Below are 19,502 nucleotides of genomic sequence, written 5' to 3' on the forward strand. Positions count from 1 at the left end.
TACTTTCCATTGTTTACGTCACAGAGAATTTTTTGTCGTCATAAAACATCACAGACTATTTCAATTTTACCGTCACAAAGATTTTTATTGTTAACATCACAATGGGTTTCATTGTTATGTCAATTTCAAAATTACTGTCAAAATGCGTTTTATTGTTAACCTTATTAAAATTTACATTGTTAGCATCACAGGGCATTTAATTGTTACTGTCATAAAGCTTTATAATGTGAACATCACAGAGGATGTCATAGTAACCATCATAAAGGATTTTATTTATTTTTTATTTATAACTTTTCATTGTTAATCTCACATAGGATTTAACTGTTTCAAATATGAAGCTTTCAATTTTAATATCGCCAGGATTTCGTTGTTATCGTGATTAAGTATTACATTGTCACCGTCAAAAATCATTGTTAACATCACATATGATTTCATTGTTACCGTCATAAAGCGTTTTATTGTCACCGTATTGCAGCTTTTTATTGTTAACATCAGAGATGATTTCATTGTTACCGTCATAAAGCGTTTTATTGTCATCGTCATGCAGTTTTTCATTGTCAACATCACATTGTTAACATCTACCGATACTGACGTATTCTTGTGAAGTATGGGGTTTTGAAAATATTTCTGATATTGAAAGGGTTCATTTGGGTTTTTGTAAACAAATTTTGAAGAATAGAGGTAGCACACCTAATTACATGGTTTATGGCGAATCGGGCCGTTTTCCTCTAAGAGTTGATATCAATGTCAGAATGATCGGATTTTGGCTTAACATAAAATCATCTAATAACTTATCTAGTAAATTACTTAGAATTTTGTTGAATCTGAAAAAAAGCAAAAAGGATTTTTCTTTCGGGTGGTTAAATCTCATTGAAGACCTTTGCAATTCAACTGGATTGAATTATATATTGAACACAGTTGAACTCAATTTAAGTTCGGTATTCAAAAATACTTGCCGTAAAAATTTCGGTATACTGTACACGTATTTCAAGGAGTGACCTCTCGTCGGCAGCATTATATTCTAATATATAGGAAGCTCTAAGTCCAAACATTTATTGTATATAAGAAGAACTCAAAACCAAAAATATCGAAATAGGAAGCCAAATCCATCAGCGAAAGTTTCTACCATGCACGATGCAAGGAATGAAGCTTAAGTTAACTTCCTGGTAATGAGACAATCATCATACCTTCATCAATTGATATCTTTTATTTAAATAAAATACTAGTAAATTTACAACTTGTGCAGATTGAAATTGTGTATGACAAGCATAATTACAAAGCATATTAAATGTAAAAAATGTGTAAATTTTACAATTAATGGCGTACTGAAATAATACATATCTCATTATCAATTGTTACATTACAGAAAGAAGACAGAAGATGTGTACAAAAACGCAGTATAGAAGGCCGCTAGCAGATCAATTGCTAAGTGGAAAGAGAAATGCAACTCTTTTGGGTATAATTTTCGAGAGAAAAGAACTATATGTCACACATTTTTTACCATTTTAGTGTGGAGTACGACCTGCACGTCTTGTATGTATGTCATAAGAACTTATGTTTCATGACGGGTCTCATTGACTGGACAATTTAGTTCCGGCATGTTCTCAGTTTGTTGCATCAAATATGTCAAGGTAAAAAATAAGCGATGTGCATCAAAAGCTGATTTTTTAATAGCAGCAGAATTCGACGTACATCCCCAAAAACTGTGAAAGAGGGGAACGAAATAATAATAATAATAAAAAAACCTTTAATTTTTTTTCTATTCACACCGTTAACGTTCTATTATTAATCTTTGGTCCATCCCTAAAACTGTCTAACAAAACCAATGCCTAAATCGACCTATTTTGACAAAAAATGGTCACCTACACTTAGAAATCGATGGTAAAGGAAAACTATTGACCAAACTTTATGACAAACGTGATGACTTTTCATTCAGAATTGTCAACTTTCCTTTCATCTGTGGCAACATCCCTTCGGCTCCTGCGTATGGAGTGTTCATATAACAACTCATACGTTATACCAGAGCTTGCCGAAACTTCGCAGACTTTTTATATCGCGCTAGAACTCGAACAAATAGGCTTCTGGAACAGGATTATGTTGCTACAAGATTGAAATCATCACTACAGAAGTTTTATGGTCGTCATCATGAACTCGTGGATCGTTATGGTGTATCCATCAGCACCATGAAAACGGATTTATTCAACGGGTCATAGTTTTCCTTTCCTCGTTTGTCTACCCCGGACTTGACTTTTTATGAGCAACCCGGCGGGTGTTTCTAGAAAAGCAGAGGACGCTTACCCTACCGGTGCACCTGGTCCATGCTCCCAGTTTTTAGTGGAGTCCGAGTTGCTCATTTACTTTTGTTACTTTGTATGTATGATTGTAGTTACTTTATGTTCTTTGTTGTGTATGTCTGGTCTTTGTCCCTGGATTACATTCTTTTGATTACCACTATAACCTTAGGTCCCTTGATTACTCTTTATTAAGGGTCAGATGAAATCAGTTTAAGATGCACATCGGGGTGATAATTAAAAAATATGACTTATCAGATTTCCCTATTTTCTCATCCTGCGATTTAGACAAGTCTGCTCTTATCAATATGTTAGTGCATGAGTAATGAACTATAACACGATCAAGAGTCGTAACCAATATGAATAGCATTGGCATGCTGATAGTGGTCAGTGTGGGTGAATGAATATATCGACAAAAAAGTCAGGATTCCTTTAGCTACCTACAGAAACCAATCCACATTTTCTTTCAGTGAGAGATTATCAGTCCAAATAGCTACTAGAATTATGATTAAATATACATTAAAGAACGAAGAATCTACATTGTACTTTACGATGAACTGATATTAGATGAAAGTTTATATATTCTTTAATGTGAATAAAGTAGATATTGATGCATGGTGAATGAGCAAAATAAAATGGCCCTGAGATTTTACAGGACAACTACTCTTAAAGTTACAAGTTTCATTCACATTTTAAATTCTTGTTCATTAATCTTGTCACCATATTTAGATTTCGATATCCAATTTGTTGTTCATGCCAATATCATAATGTTTCCGGTTAACCAAAACAAGTAATACTTAATCAGGGTAACTGAAATTAGTCAATATTGCCCTTATATATATAACAAATTTTGCAGTAACAACTTGTATAAAGTCATCCTTTGGGTTTTCGGTAATCATCATTTGTTAACCACATAATCGTTACAGCCATTTGGGTATTCCGAAAATATTTCATCTGGTAACCGGTGCAGTCATAGATTATAATAAAAATCATGGCATATTTGGTCTAGTAATCAAACAGTCATTAAGGTAATCACACAATCGAATAAGGTAATCACATAATCAAAACTTAAATGAGTATGTTAAACGTTATCTATACTGTACAGTTAACATTTTTATAACTATGTATATATATACACTAATATTTGCATTTCAGTCAATATCTCTCACAATTCTTTTGTACATCTTTCACTTTAGAGTTACAGCGAGTTTTACAGTTAACTTCGGAAACTATAGCTGGTCTTCCCTTGATTGAAAGGCCTTTATCTGGTGAAATTTCTTAGGTAGTGAACTGAACAATTAACGATGAGATTGTAACTTTCCATCATTTCATACGTATTTTACTTATGTCTTTGTCAGTTGTTCAAAAGTTCATCAGGTGATTGTCATTTCACCACTGGAAGGCCAACTCTATCCAATAAAGGTAACTATTTTACTTGCTGTAAATCTCAATAAAATAACGTCAACGAATACATGTATACAACATCAGCAAATTCATCTTCAACTGACTATCGGGACACACATAACTCATCTCATTTACACTTTGACCAAGTCACAAAATTTTGTAAAATAAAAATCACAATCTCATATATAACACACCGACTATCAACTGGTACAGTAAAGTTCGGGCAGACCTGTTTGTGTTTACTTCTACCGACCAATGAGTTACAATATTACTCTAACACATCAATAAATCATTTAAAAGACACAAATAGCGTTGTAGGTTGCTTGATACAAACATCAGCCATTAGTGTTGCTTTGTAACATTAAAATTTTACATGCCAACGAATTAAAAAAATTCTGACCGTAAAATCCTATGGCAGATTTGTGTCGGTACGCAATGCAAAGTGTGACAGATAGTTGTGTCCACTGAACGTAAAATGGGCAGAGAAGTGTCCACGGTATGCAAAGTGTAGCAAAGTTGTGTCCACGGTACACAAAGTTTGAATATGAAACAAATCAGTTGTATTACCATTCAATGAAGTTGGAAAAAAATGGCGGTCTATCAATTAAATCACACAAAATGCACAAATCACGCTTCTTGATAAATACCCACAAGTTGTTTCAAATTTGTTTACGCAACAAAGTGTAGCATGAGAATGGAAATATAGCAGTTTACTGACCTCTTAATGATTAGAAGCACATGTTTGATATAGCATACTGACCATAGTAAACTAAGTTTGCTTGGGTAACATGTCAGTCAACCAATAATCAAATTAAGCGGCACATAGTTTCCGGACAAAACTAATCAAATGTAAAAAAATCCAAATCGCGCACCGTCTATGGTCGCAACGAACAAACGTAAAGTTAGAAACCGATTTTGATCCTTCAACAGAGTATGCAAGTTTCATTTCAGTCGATGAATTTACGACTCTAGTAAGTATATAAACCTACACATCATGATTATAGTCTATGTTCAGTGATTCTTTCCTCTTTATTGAATTATAAGTATTCTTACTGGCTACAAACTTATCCTGTTTAGATAATTGTAACGTACTAGCATCATAAACTTTATTATTTATTGTCAGAAAGTCTAAACTAATTTGAGACGACAACGAGCCACATTTTCTTTTTCCGTTGTTCCAAGTTTCACTTTTCTTTCTTTCCTTTTCTAGATCAAACTTCCGGAAACTACGACAAGTTTTGTAACAAAGATAAAGACCAATGGTTATCATGATACCAAACAGGAACGACCCGGTAGAGACCACAATGAGATGAAACAATGTGAAGTTCTGAATGTCCCTCTCTCCCGATTTGACCGGTGTTAATCCTATCTCTGCAAAAGACAAATTTGTGTTGTCAAATGGCAAAAACCTCCTGGTAACGTTTTGGTTAAAAACATTGCCAGTATACTAGAACGTTCAATTGGTATAATCAGCGATACTGTTTGCTTTAAATTACCACCCAAATAGGGCTGTTTCCCCTGAAAAAGATCCTCAAAAGGTCATCAAATGTTCTAAAAAATAACCCCATTTAAGATTAACTTTTTCCCAATTGGTTGTAACGTTGAATGGTAGATTATAGTGTTTATGTTCAAAGTTTCGCTGATTAAAATCTTTTTCTTGACATCCCCTATAAAATTAATCATGACATTTTAACTACGAATTCAATGTTTTATATGGAATTGTAAACTACTGAAAACCAGGCTGTTCCCAAATCATTTCTTTTAGTATTGATAGCAATGAAATTATTGGTAAAATTGCAAACGGAGCACGTAAAAAAGGTTGCCAAAAAGTTTTTTTTTTCATCGCTTTATACCAAAGTTCAGAACCTTGTAATTTTGCGGAATGACCTTGAAACTTACTGATTGGACCTGTATATACAGGTCATATACTCTATCTTGTGACATTGGTACTTACTGAGTGGACTGTATATAAAATATGTATACTATGACTTGTGACTTTGACATTTAATGACTTGAATATATATAAAGGTCGTATACTCTTTGTTGCGACCTTGACACTTACTGACTGGACTAAATATACAGGTTGAATACTCTATCTTGTGACCATGACATTCGCTATCATCATGTGAGTCTTTAAGACATTTTCTGTGTCTGTACTGTAAACCGTCTCCATGGCAATGTGTCCATGATGACCAGTGGTCCCAACCTGCTGACACTAAAAAATTCAAACCGACAGAATCCTGTAAACTTTTTACATCAGAAAGTCTTTTGTTTGATTAGACTGTGACAAAATGGTTTATTCAGTTTTAGTTTATTACTGAAAAGCGAGTGGTCCACTGGAATCCATACTATATCTGACTACTCTATTTCCATACTTTCACAGTAAAATCATAACTAATTAGGAGGAACAATTATTTGTTACAGTAACAACACTTTTAAACTCCAACTCCGATTTTTCCATGTTGACGAACTTGTATTTCTTACTATTTTGTAATTAAAAACTTGCAAACATTAATTTCATGGCTATTTCTGTATTTTACAGACCAGCTAGCGTAAAATTATTGAAAAAAAAACACACACACACACACAAAACCAAACAAACAAACACTACAACAAAACAAAACCAAAACATAAATAATGGAACAATCAATACGCCCATGGTCGCAAACTCACTGTTGCAAGGTTTGGAGTCACATTGTCTGTAATCACTGTCCAGACCTTTACAGGGATACTTATACTTGGTACCGGGAACAGGACTGCTACAATGTCTCACACGGACCCGGTTGCCTTCTCCACATGATGCTGAACATTGGGAGAACTCGGACCAACAACTCCAAATACCTGTTATAAAATGAAAAAAGGTCACAAAAAGACTCCTAATTTACGCAAATTAATGTTTGGTAAGAAGTTAAGAATTATTCAATATTGGATGCACCACTGTTTGGTTCGTGGAAAATCATCGATATTTTTGTCTTTTGGTAGATTTAACAGATGCAAGGACACCTTGTATTTTTAAGCACATATCGAAATGTCCCTTTTAAGGAGACTGATGAGAAAAGGATATTCCGCTAGTGATTTTTCTAGCGTGTTTGCCTTTGTCCATTGTCGGTTAATTTCCATTCATCTAACACGTAAATTGAATGGGAGTAAAATGGCATTATGGTTGCCAAAAAAAAAAAAAAAAAAAAAACAAAGAAAAACTGTTATATCCAACACCAACATTTCAATATATCTCAAAATGAAAGTTTTTTTTATGTATACAGGCATTTCAGGCTGAAATTTGAAAATTTGACAGGAAAGACATTTCGTGTTGGTTATTCCCGAGATATACCGCAAATTAATAACTTTGTCTATGTGTATTGAAAAGGTTGCTCAACACAGTGCTACCGGACTGATCTGATAGTTACATTTGTTTTCCACTTCTCGTCTGTTCTTACCTTGGCACGAATGCATATTGCATTGCCTAGATTCCATATGATGACCATAACAATCCTTGCCAAATCCCATTGGTTCAGGACTGTCACATGACCTAATTCTAGTCTGTGTACCTCCCCCACAGTCATTAGAGCAGACAGACCATGGTTGCCATGGTGACCAATGACCATCTTTCGTCATGTTTATGATGCTCTCTAAATTCAACATATACATGTATTGTTATATCAAAACAATAGACCTTTAAAACATACAAAGTTTTTTTCTTTAGTGTACTTCTGTCTTTAAAAAAATTAGAGTCTAATACAGTAAGAAATAAAACCTGTCTAAACCAATCATGTTATGGAGTCAGTCCAGAGTAGATAATTATAACAAGAATAGGTATGGTGTATTTGTCAGAGACAACAATCCCACGGGGATGAAAGGTCATTGTTTGTTTCTTTTGATTCTAAAAGGTTTGCTCAGGTTTAGACAACAAACAATAAATCTACTTTTGTTTGGTTTATACACCTGTCCAAACCAGACAAAATCCCTACAGTAGGTCCAAGAACTATTGCTTTGTAACAAATTTTACTGTAATTTCACTTTACAGTCTGGGTTTTTTTCTTAAAAAACCTGTATGTTTTGGAACCTATTTCATGTTTGGTTTCATCTATTCATTTATGCCTCAACTATATAAACTTTGGATCAGATTTGTGGTGTGTTTATTTGTATGGTTTAAAAACGAAAAATGATATATTTCTTATAAATGCTGTTCAAATTTGTATTCAATGCTGTATGAAGCCTACTGAGGTTGCTGCATTATGTGTGAAGAAATATGTTTTTGGTTGCAATATTTCAAAACAATTAAAAGGTCAGTTTTGATAATTCTGTGACTATATGCTACGAATGTCAGTTCAAGTGGATATGACCATTTCACCTTTTAAATCAAGATTTATTCTACAACTATCACAAAAAAATATTAAAAATGTACTTTGATTTTTTTTTTATTTTATACTATTTTTGGGTTGGCATCAAAGTCAAATGTAAAATAGCAATTAATCAAAACTATACAAAAAGTCATCTACCATATGCAAATAAATATACTAAATATACAAATTACAAATGACTGAAGTCATATATATATGAACTGTAATGGTTTTATGATTTGATTTTTAACATGGAATAAATCACTCCCTGCACAATCTATTTGAATGTCAAATTTGAGTAAGCAAGCTTAATAGCAGACTGATCCATAATAAGAAAGCAACCATTTCATTTTAAGAGGGAGCCAATCATCAATCAATGATTTTTTAATTTAATTATATAATTTACTTTACTCTTTGAACTTTTTCTTAATATAGGCCCATTTGTTTCCCCATAATTTTTTACACAAAAATTCGAGTTCTGTTCTTTTTTAGCCTCCCCCTTTTTTATCCAATTATTGACAAATGATATCACACCATTTTTGTTTAAAACCCATCAAAATGTTCCTGTATATCATTATGTAAAATTTACCCAGAATGCATCAATATCACCAAAAGATTTTGTAGGAGTGAATGTAATGATTATTTGGAGTCAAATTTGGCATTGAAGCTGGAAGATGAAAATTAATTTGACTGTTTCCAGAAAGGCAGGGAGAGAAACATATACATTTATATTTACAACAACAACTCGTCCTCAGGACTGCAGGCAAACCATTCCTACTTTTAGTAGAATTAGTACAACTCATTCAAAAATTAAAAAAAAAAATTAAATAAAAGTTAATCAAAAAAAATAAAACAATAAAAAAGAAGAGTATTATATGTAACATTCTATATTTTTTGAAATGGTGAATTTTATATCCATACATTCAAATAAAAATTTGCCTAATATTTTTTCTCTTTTTTTTTAACCTCCATTCAATGTTTTTTTTTCAGAAATGAAATACTGAATACCTTTAAAAACTTGTAGCAATATTACAATCTAATTTTCTAAGTTAATAAAACAGCAAAATATCATGGTTTAACTTGGAATTTGCCAGCTATTTTAAAAGGTCTCAATTGCCTTTAAAAGGCATAAAAATAAAGACAAAAATCTTTCAAAATACGCATTCATGCCAGCAGATCTCTTTGAATCTCAAATAAAATCATTATGGAAGATCTTAACAGTGTATATTTGGATATTTCATATAAAAAAATCAGAAGTGCAAAAATATAAATAAATCTTATGTACACAAAGTTTTATACAAAATAGCAATGGCTTCAATAATGGATAAATGCACAATTTCAATCAAAATGTTGCCATTTATTTTGAGGAGGTATAAAATACATGGCTTGCCTTTTAAAAATATATTTTGTTTAATAAAATATCTTGTATGACATCATATTCACCTCTTATTTTCACATTTAAAAAAAAAAGAATATCTGATCACATATGAGAATCATGATTCCAATTTCTTACTTTTAGTACCAAATGGAGTTTGACTGACACTGCTAGAGCAAAGTTCTCCAACTTGTTTTTTTTTTTCTTACAGACCATTTGACCCAAAGCTGAAAACATAAATTAGCTTTCTACATTTTGTTTGGTTGGGTTTTATTTTGTATGACTGACAGAAAGACAGACTATGGTGAAACAGTATACCCCGTCTTCTTCAGAGTGGGGATATAAAAATGTAGTGCTCATATGTATAGTTGTTGAGTCTCATGCTTTTGGCAGTAACTTTTCAACATTTCATGAAAAATTTAACATTCTCCTGTTTATTTGCCAGTTTTCAGAAATTACCTCAATTCTTATCAAAACATGTCATTAAAACAAAGACTCGGCAAATTCTGAGAGGGAGATCTCCTGCTTTCTTGTTGATTGCTGCATTTATATGTTTTTTTCTTTAATGTTGAAAATTCTTGAGAATTTGTACCTTTACTGGGCACAAGAGATGCAATGTTGTGTTTTAAACACACCACTTTCTGATAAATAGGTCTGGATTTTTGACAAAAGATACAGATTTGGTGAACAACAATGATGACAATACATATAATAAATGAAGTTCCATGCAGAGATAAGTTACTGTCTTGCTAGGTTGGGTGACAAAAGCATGGGTATACAAAACTGAAAGAAAGTTATCTCCCTTGCAGAGTAAAAATGCAGTATGACGTACTGAAACCAACCATAATTATATATTATCAAAAGATCTTGGCGTTACAAATTGTATTTAACACCATAATTTCTAAAAAAAAAATAATTCAAGAATAAAATTCACAAGTTCAGAAGTCAAGTATTTAGCATCCTCCCAAGTCAGGGTTTTAAGTCCATCGAGCGAGCAAGCGAGGAGACTCAAACCCCTGTCTAGGAAGCATGAGTATTTAGAACTTTAACATATGCTGTATACACACAAAAAGATACTGGCATAAGACAGAATGAGGGACCAGCCCTCAGAAAAATACATTTTACATATAATTACAAAAAAGAAAAGAATCAGTGTTAATACATCATGCTGTTGCTAAGGAACTGTTGCTATGGTAACAAGAATGACCAGCATTCTGTGAGTCTATATTCTAAACAGAGGTGGAGTAACAAACGATCCACATTCCTTTCAGGTGAAGTTATATATTTTAGTATCCACAAATCCACATCGACGGATTCCTAGTTTCTATGGTTACGATGATAGATTTACACAATGCAACCTCTGAATACAAAATGACGGAATCACACGATGCTTGTTGCTATGGTTATGAAGAATACTCTTTGGCAGTGATTGTATTAATTGTTCAAACTGGGGACTATCTAAAACCACACTTCCGACATACTAAAAATATCCCTAACGTTCGACACTTGCAATGATATTGGTTGAAGTATTTACGGTTGTACTTGCACATGCTTCTAACCGCTTTACTAAGTGGTTCATTAAATGGGTCAATTGAGTTTCGTAGCTCACCTGCCCTGTGGCATGTCCCATCACCTTTTTTAAAACAGTATCTCGAATGTGTTTTAACATAACTTGTTTTTATCATATTGACATCGGGAACATTAGCTTCGCACATGAAACGGAATCTCTGTTGAAAGTATCCGCTGCTAGTTTCGTTAGTTTTTATCCATATAGTCCACGGTGTGAACTGTGCCAACTCTGAAAAGACAGTGAAAAAACTAATGTCATGCAGTGACTAAACTGTGAAGTTCTAAAAATCTAATTCAATATCCCTCATGCATAAGGTAAATTAACAAATACACATTTCTTCAATTTTCCTTTTCTCATCACTGTTATTGTGCACATCAAACAAGAAGATTGTGATCTACCTACCATTTGTGTGAACATGCAATAAAAATAAACATCTAAGGCCAACAATAGTTGATGTCTAGGTTCTCATGCCCAGCCTCTCCCCTCACAGCATTTTACTGACATAATTCCAAATTTTCATTACCATATGAATAAATATACATGTACAAAAAAAGCCTTTCCTCATTTGAGTTACATTAGGGTGGCAAAACTTAAGTGAAAAATGAAAAAAAAAACATTCAAAAGTTCATGAAAATCACCCAAGATCCTAGAAATTACCATTTAGTGGCCTTAGGAATTATAAATTTTGAAGAATTTCTCATGGCATTCTTACTTAAATCTAAACAATACACCTGTGACTGTGTAACATTTAATATAACCTGTTCCAAGATTCAACACTACAAACAAAGTATAAAATACAAACATGTAATTCAAAGACACTGCACTATAAGTTTGGGTCTATTTTGATATATAAATATTTACTCTCTACAGCTCTTGTTTAAAGCTTGAAGTAAATGTGCAGTTCTTCCTAAAAATCTGAACAACAAAACACATGGTTACCCATGCCCTCATGCTAGGGTCATCTAGGTATACTCCACTCTTTCCATATAGTGAAAAAATGTGAAAGTCCCACCAAACAGCAACTATCTATATGAAGCCTGATGAAGTTTGAAAGAGTAATCAAGGGAACCAAGATTCTAGATGAAATCAAAAGAATGTAATCCAGGGACAAAGACCAGACATGGAAAACAGAAAAACACAATAAAGAACATAAAGTAACTAAAATAATACATAAAAAATAACAAAAGTAAATGAGCAACTCAGACTCCACTAAAAACTGGGAGCAAGGACCAGGTGCACTGGTAGGGTAAGGGTCCTCTGCTTTTCTAGAAACACCTGCTGAGTTGCTCATAAAAAGTAAACTCTGGGTTAGATGAAAGAGGAAAGGAAAACTATGACACGTTGAACCAAAGCATTGAAAGTTGAGCAGTATTTTTTTTGCCACTTACATGGGATTAAGTAGATCATGAATTAAATACTATGTATGAGTACATAAAGAAAATTCCCAAAGTCACAGTACAATATAATAAAAAAAACCCCAAAAAACCAGTATAAATTGACACTACATTGACTAAAGTTTTAAAACACCACACCGTAAAGAACATTTTAGGTGTAGAGCTTAAAAAAGGAACTTTTTTCTGTGACTTAGGCTTTGCCTCATTAGAAATATCACATCAGTGATGATTTTTAGAACTATCATTATTCTGATTTATTAAGGCATTTTGACATACAAATAATTCATCTAAAGCACTGTGAAAGTACTTTTATGCATGAATATCATTTTTCTCGGAATGAAGTTGTGAATTTCATTAAAGCATCTAAATTTGCAATGGAAATTTTACAATTTTGTTGGGTATTTGAATTTGAGATTTGGTTGAACATAAAAAATGATGAAAATGAGTTCTTTCACAGTATACAGAAAATTGGTACCTATGGAAATTTGATCCGCCACAGTATTTAGAAAATAATAAAATTTAGTGCCCAATGAAAATTTGTTCCTCCATAGTACATAGTAAACCATCAAATTGGTGCCCCATGAAAATTTGTTTCTCCATAGAATATAAAAAAACCATGATATTTAGTACCCCATGAAATTTTTTTTCATCAACAGTATATAAAAAAACCCATTAAATTATGTACTCCATGAAACTTTCTTTGCCCACAGTATAGAAAAAAAAACACAATAAAAGATAGCCAAATGAGAAAAAACTAAGAAAACAATTTCGACAACCCATGTTCAATGAGTATTGCAATCAGCTGGTTGTTTATAATGATGTTAGACCTACCTGGACAGTGTAAAGTATTGCACATTCTCCATTCTTGAGTATTCCCTTCACAAGGCTTGCCATCCTCTGTTGGTGGCGGTTGATTACATTGTCTCTTGCGAGTCTGAATACCACCGTTACATTCGGCAGTACAGCGGCTCCATTGAGCCCACATTGTCCATTTACCATCAATAGGTGGATCTAAAATTATGATTTAAGTATTAGTTTGATAACAAGTGTAGGTATTTACACAATATTTCTCCCTTTCTTAGTTGGTGATTATAAATGGATGCAACTTTTTAACCACTGGCCAGCGACTAAATTTCCGCGAGAATATTCCTGCCATATTACATTTTCCCAGTTTAATACAGAAACCAAATTTTCCTATTTCTGATTTTTAATTATTTCTCCACTCTCTATGGTAAAATGAAAATTTTAACATGCTCAATAAAGCTCTTAATTTTACCATATTGAGTGGAGAAATAGTTTAATCTGCTCATGACATCTATATACATATACTATGTGTAAGAACACATTGAGATAGTTGTAAGCACTTGTATCACTACAAGTAAAGTAATAAGTAACCCTTCTGCAATAACTTATTTACTTATTTTGAAACTTATTTAAAATATCTACCAGTGTTTATTTTTATATCATCATCCACATTACAGTATGACAAATGCCCTAAAAGGTGACAGCTACATCCTTTATACATGTATGTATATGTTCTGAATCATGAGTGTCTAAAAAAATTTAAACCCAGTTATAGGAAATCCTGCATATTCCCATTGGTCCAGAAATCAGAGAAAAAAATAACATAGTGCTGTATTATCAACCAAGTCAAAACTAATGTTATTTGAGTACAAAAAGCTGTTCCTTATCGGTAAAGCCGTAATCATACTGGTATTGTGAAAGTATTTTAATTCATGGATGCCAATTTTCATGGATTACGGAAGAAACTCAACTTTGTGGATCCTTGGATTCATGGTTTTTAGGTTTTCAGTATATACATCAACAGAAATCTAATTTTCGTTGGGAACCAAATTTTATGGTTTGGCCAGAAAACCATGTAAATTGGTACTCCACGAACAATAGTACTTCCACAGTATATGGTTATGAAGACTGACCAAAAAAGAACAACATCCAAACCAAAACCACAATCCATACACAAGTCATGTCATGTATATATCATACCATTATTAACCAACTACCCAAAATACGTTAAAATATGTCAAAAACTGATCAATTGATATGAATTCAAACCAGACATCTATACGGAGCCAATATGAAAAAGAGCGCCAATATGGATCAAACCAGGGCCAATATGGCATCATAACTTCCGGTCGTTTGGCACCGCCATTTTGAGTTAGAATTGGATTTCATGAACTTTGATCATCAGGACTAAAAGCTTCAGAAACACAAAAAAAAATCTCCCATTTTATACAAAAAGGATATTTTATAAGACTGATTAATGCAAAATAAACCTACATGATTTTGGTAAAACAAAAAAGCAACTGTTCTACAAATCATCTAGTTATAAAATTAATAAAATTGTCAATAAATATGTAATTTCATATTGGCCCTGTTATAGATTTCGGTCAATCACATTGGCCTAGACAGCCGTATTGGCCCTCAGCAATGCCTTGGTACCAATACAACTGCCTCGACCAATATGACAGACCTCAAACCTATAACAAGGCCAATATGAAATAACATATTTATTAACATATATTATAATAATGGGATTACCCTGTTAGCAAAACTAAATTGATATATCGTTCTCACATATTAAGTAGCTGTCTTTGTAAGAATCATGCAAAATCTGAAAAATGTGATACACCCCAAAAAAGGCTACATATTTTTATTTTTGTAATTAAGTTGTTCTATGGGTCTATACTATGAAATGTGTAATTATTCATTCAAATCTGCCTGCTCTTAAGAGATAATAGACATTGAAAATACAGTAGATTCTATTGTATTTGAGCGCCTTTTACAGAGTTATCTCACTTAATTTTGAAATCTACAGTGCATTCTATATAATTTTTATCTCCTAAGAGCACGGGTTATATGAAAAACCACATGTTATTTTCTGTTTATTATGACATTTCAAACAAAATATCAAAAATAAAAATATGTAGACTTTTTACCCATGAATCACATTTTGCATGATTCTTAGCTGGAGTGCTACTTAAATATTTGCATCATTTCTACAAGAAAAGTAAAAAAATTACCTGGACAGGTGGGGTTACCAGGGCAGTAACCAACATCCTTGTCTGACCCTATACATTCCCGACCCCCATACCTGGGAGGGGGATTACTACAGTACCGCAGGCGAGACCTGGTCCCATTATGGCCACATGTTATGGAACATTTAGACCAGGCAGTCCAGTCAGTCCACTGTCCATGGGCTGAAAAAGAAATCAGTTGTATTCAATTGGAACATGAAATAATAAACATAGTAGACTAAAATATTTCTAAAAAATATAGTTTCAAACATAACTGATTATTCTGTGTAAATCCATCTTTCTAAGGAGAAAGTTAAAGAATGATATCAAAATTACTGAACTGATAAACTCTTGGCAGGGAAAATTAGGAAAGACCGTATAACAAATGATGATATCAAAGCAAAAAACCCAAAAGTTGGAAATCACTGTAATGGTCCTGATTTGGTACAGGCATTTCTGATGGAAATGGTGAATTCAGAGAACACTTCTAACTTTTTTTTACCACCCTAGTTGTGATAATGTGAATATTCTTGTATATTCATATTGTCTGTTGCAAGTTTTACCCTTTTAGACATGTGGTTTCCAGTGTTGTCTAATGACAAGGATTTTCCCGTCTTTCACCCTACCAGGGCACCTGATCCATGCTCCAAGTTTTTAGTAGTTCTTGTTGCTCATTTACTTTTGTTACTTTATATGTATTATTTTGGTAATTTCATGTTCTTTGTTGTGTGTGTCTGTTTTCCCTGTCTAGTCTAAATCCTTGGAATATATATTTTTTTTATTACCAAATCTCTGTTTCCCTTGATTACAGTTATGTCTTTGGTATTTCTAAATCTTCTTTCATAGACTTTTGTTATTGTGGTCACATCTTGAATACTGAAATTTTTAACTGCATAAAAACATTCACCTGTACAGTTTGTTACTTCCACTGTAGCACCCTCACATGCCTTCCCGCCAAAGGCCTGTTTAGGACTGTCACATGACCTAGTCCGACATAAACAATCCCCAGCTGATGGTTCAGGTACCATCTGTTTACAGGTTGCCCATGGCGACCATTCAGACCATCCACCATCAATTGGATGTTCTATGATCGGACATGATATTATGTCCTGCATCCAGAAGTGAATGGAAGGGTCATTATCTGGTGCAGTAGTACACTTGTTCAAAGCCCCATTCCATCCACAGTATGGATCCATTGAGTTTTTACAGAGGCTACAATGAAAATTAATCAAATAAAACAAGGTTAAACTTCTTTTTCACATTTGATGATTTGATTGAATTTCATTCTATCATTTAATTCATAAAACATTTGTATTAAAACTCAAACAGAAATCTTGATTTTTTGCAAGTGAACTGTATATCTTCTAATTATCAACTGGTAAAACAGAACACAAATAGTAAACTTAGTGCAATTGATATTATACAGCTGTGCTCAAACACACTGTATGCCAAATTCTCGCTCCCCTTTTTTGGTGATAGAATTCTAATCACCAGTACTCTTTATCAAAGGAAAACAAACATTTTACCAAGAAATTAATAAAAATGGTTTTGAATTATTGGATGACATAAGGGGGGACAGACTGACAGACAGACACAGGAAATCCAAAAAACATAATACGTACAAAGATGAGTATATAAAAAAAAAAAAAGATATAAAAGTCATTTGAGAAATAAGTTTACGGATAGTGAACTCCTTTACTTACTCTTGATCAGTAAATCTCTCGCACCTCTGTACTGGAATTTTTGTTATCTGCCCTTCTACTGTCACAAATACAGCACCCTAAAATACAATGTATTAAATAACTCTTCTTCTAATATCAAATACAACTTTATCTTATATAACTGTAATACCAATTAATTCTGAAATTGAGTTTTAAGGCCTCTCCTTTCTACTTACTTGGTGGAAAAATGGTAAATTGTATATACTGCAGTAGTTTTTGGCATTCAGAAAGAAAGAAACAAAGGGACTATGGTCGACTTAAATTCAATTTGCACTCTGTCAATAAAATACAAGCAGTGCACCTTATTTAGTTGCATGCGTTCTTTCTTACACATTTTTTCCTTTGTATGTTTAAAGAACAAGAAATTAAATGTACTTAGCTGCAGATTGTTTTACCTTTTTCCTCGATAATCTCATATTTTTCACCGGTTTGAATTCTCCCTCTGGGACAATTCTATATTCTTCAATGAGACATGAGGAGTTAGTCTGAGGTAGATATGCCATCTTTCTGATGTTGCCCTCCAAAGTGGCAACAAACATTACATAATACTGGTGACCTTTGCCCTTTACAACATCAACAACTATATGTGTCCATCTAAAAACAGAATAAAAGTACCATTATATACCTAGTAAGGATTTGAATCAAACTGATACAGATAAAAATTTACTTTTTATGAATATGCACTTCCATGTACTGTTGATTTCAGAATTTTTGAACCAAAAATTCTAAAGAATATTGTAAATATCTGTATACAAATCCAAACAAGGGCAAGGCAAAGAGTACACTAAAGCAAAGGAGAGATGGATTTCAAGTTTTATATGCAGAGACTGCACTGTTAACCACAAGCCACACTAATAAAAACTAGGGAACCATGACAACATAGTATCATCTTTCAACAAAATTTACTAATATGACAAATGATATGATAGGATGCCAGTAGGGGATCCAAGGAGGGCGGGTGCAGGAAATTTGTCGTTTCCATTTAGAAAATTGACAAAAAATGGCAAATAATAATCTGGCCCAGGATGCATAAGAATAAGTAATATACGAGAAACCTAATCAACATCCATGACTTTACAGCTGATAGAACATTTGAATTCTGATTTAGTGCAGCACCATACTTCGGTAAGGTGACAGATGGAGTCTCTCTAATTTCTATTGCCCTACATGTGGGGTATGCAGTAGAAAACTTACCTTTCATTGCTTCTAAACATAAGTGGATTTAATGACTGAGGCTGAACAGCATCATCCATAAGTTGGTATTCCGTAACTGATTGGAAGGATGATTTGAGCCCATTATCTTCAGATGACCGTTTGTCAGTTCCACTGTTGTTTGGGCACTGAAATAGAAACGGTTCAAGTTTCAACTTTGCCAAAGGACTCAATTGCTTCAGCCTGAGACATAAATCTAGTTTTTTTTTTTTCTACTGAGAGAGTATTTTCAATTTGTGAAACCAATTTTCAATGATCAGGGAAGAAACACAAGTTCTTGAATTTGTGGTTTTGAAGTTTTCAGTATATACATTAATGGGAATCTACTATTCATTGAAAACCAAATTTCATGGTTTGGCCATCCCACAAAAAACACAAAAAATGGTACCCCATGAACAATAGTACTTTCACAGTATTTATTTAGAATTCAAAGTAGTAGCACAAATGGTATTAACAACTATTTTAAACAAAATACATATATCATTTGAACAGGAATCAAATTGCATCTCCTTAACATTAACATAATTTTATTTCCTCTATATTTTTTTCCTTGATATATGATTTATCCAAAATGAAAATCCTGTTTATAATGCAGTAATACAATTAAAATTGGAGTCTTACATTAATTTGAATCTTAAATGAATCTTTGAAACAAAATTGCACATCTGTAAGAGAGCTTATAACGGCAAATTTGCAAAATAAACAGCAATGTTTTTTTTTAGCAAATTATATCCCTTCTCCCACACTTTTTTCATTGTTTGAAGTGCCATAATTCTGAATAAAATCAAAAACGGTGAAAAACAAAATGAAACTTCTTTTCATTAAGACAAAGATTGCAACAAACAATTATAAAATTGTCTATTTGAGTTATCATCACAGATGAGGGCAGAGAGACAAAATACCATAAGCATCAAAAGATGTAGAAAAACGAAATTACTACCAACCTCTGCTGGCTTAGTGTTAGCCACTCTCTCCCAAGCATGTCCGGCATATTTTTGATACTTAAATGGTCCACTAAATACTGATGCAAATGATGTCATATTGAAATAACACACAGCAGACCCAGCTATACTGTTCCTACAAACATATTGATAAATCTTTTATATAGATGGTTACAGGAAAGACCTGGGATACATTGGGGTATACAAAAAAAAACATTC

At 33.0% G+C, this 19,502-nt stretch overlaps 1 protein-coding gene across 3 annotated transcripts in view; it reads right to left on the minus strand.

The window, feature by feature from the left end:
- Positions 1-1,192: 1,192 nt before the first annotated feature.
- LOC148612714 (semaphorin-5A-like) overlaps positions 1,193-19,502 on the minus strand; it is a 126,405-nt gene continuing 108,095 nt past the window's right edge. For all 3 annotated transcript variants that reach the window (XM_088594377.1, XM_088594376.1, XM_088594375.1), the window contains 12 exons: positions 19,287-19,419; positions 18,325-18,470; positions 17,526-17,724; positions 17,113-17,189; positions 16,317-16,621; positions 15,416-15,592; positions 13,206-13,385; positions 11,020-11,208; positions 7,133-7,324; positions 6,369-6,536; positions 5,758-5,910; positions 1,193-5,066 (listed from right to left, as the gene is read on the minus strand). In XM_088594377.1, the coding sequence (XP_088450503.1) occupies positions 4,681-5,066; positions 5,758-5,910; positions 6,369-6,536; positions 7,133-7,324; positions 11,020-11,208; positions 13,206-13,385; positions 15,416-15,592; positions 16,317-16,621; positions 17,113-17,189; positions 17,526-17,724; positions 18,325-18,470; positions 19,287-19,419 (2,305 nt within the window). In that variant the 3' untranslated portion in view covers positions 1,193-4,680. The remainder of the gene's footprint in view (positions 5,067-5,757; positions 5,911-6,368; positions 6,537-7,132; positions 7,325-11,019; positions 11,209-13,205; positions 13,386-15,415; positions 15,593-16,316; positions 16,622-17,112; positions 17,190-17,525; positions 17,725-18,324; positions 18,471-19,286; positions 19,420-19,502) is intronic.

The sequence above is a fragment of the Perna viridis genome, chromosome 7, assembly GCF_037379345.1.
Source record: "Perna viridis isolate PV_CMFRI_1.1 ecotype Kerala chromosome 7, ASM3737934v1, whole genome shotgun sequence".
NCBI lineage: Eukaryota > Metazoa > Mollusca > Bivalvia > Mytilida > Mytilidae > Perna > Perna viridis.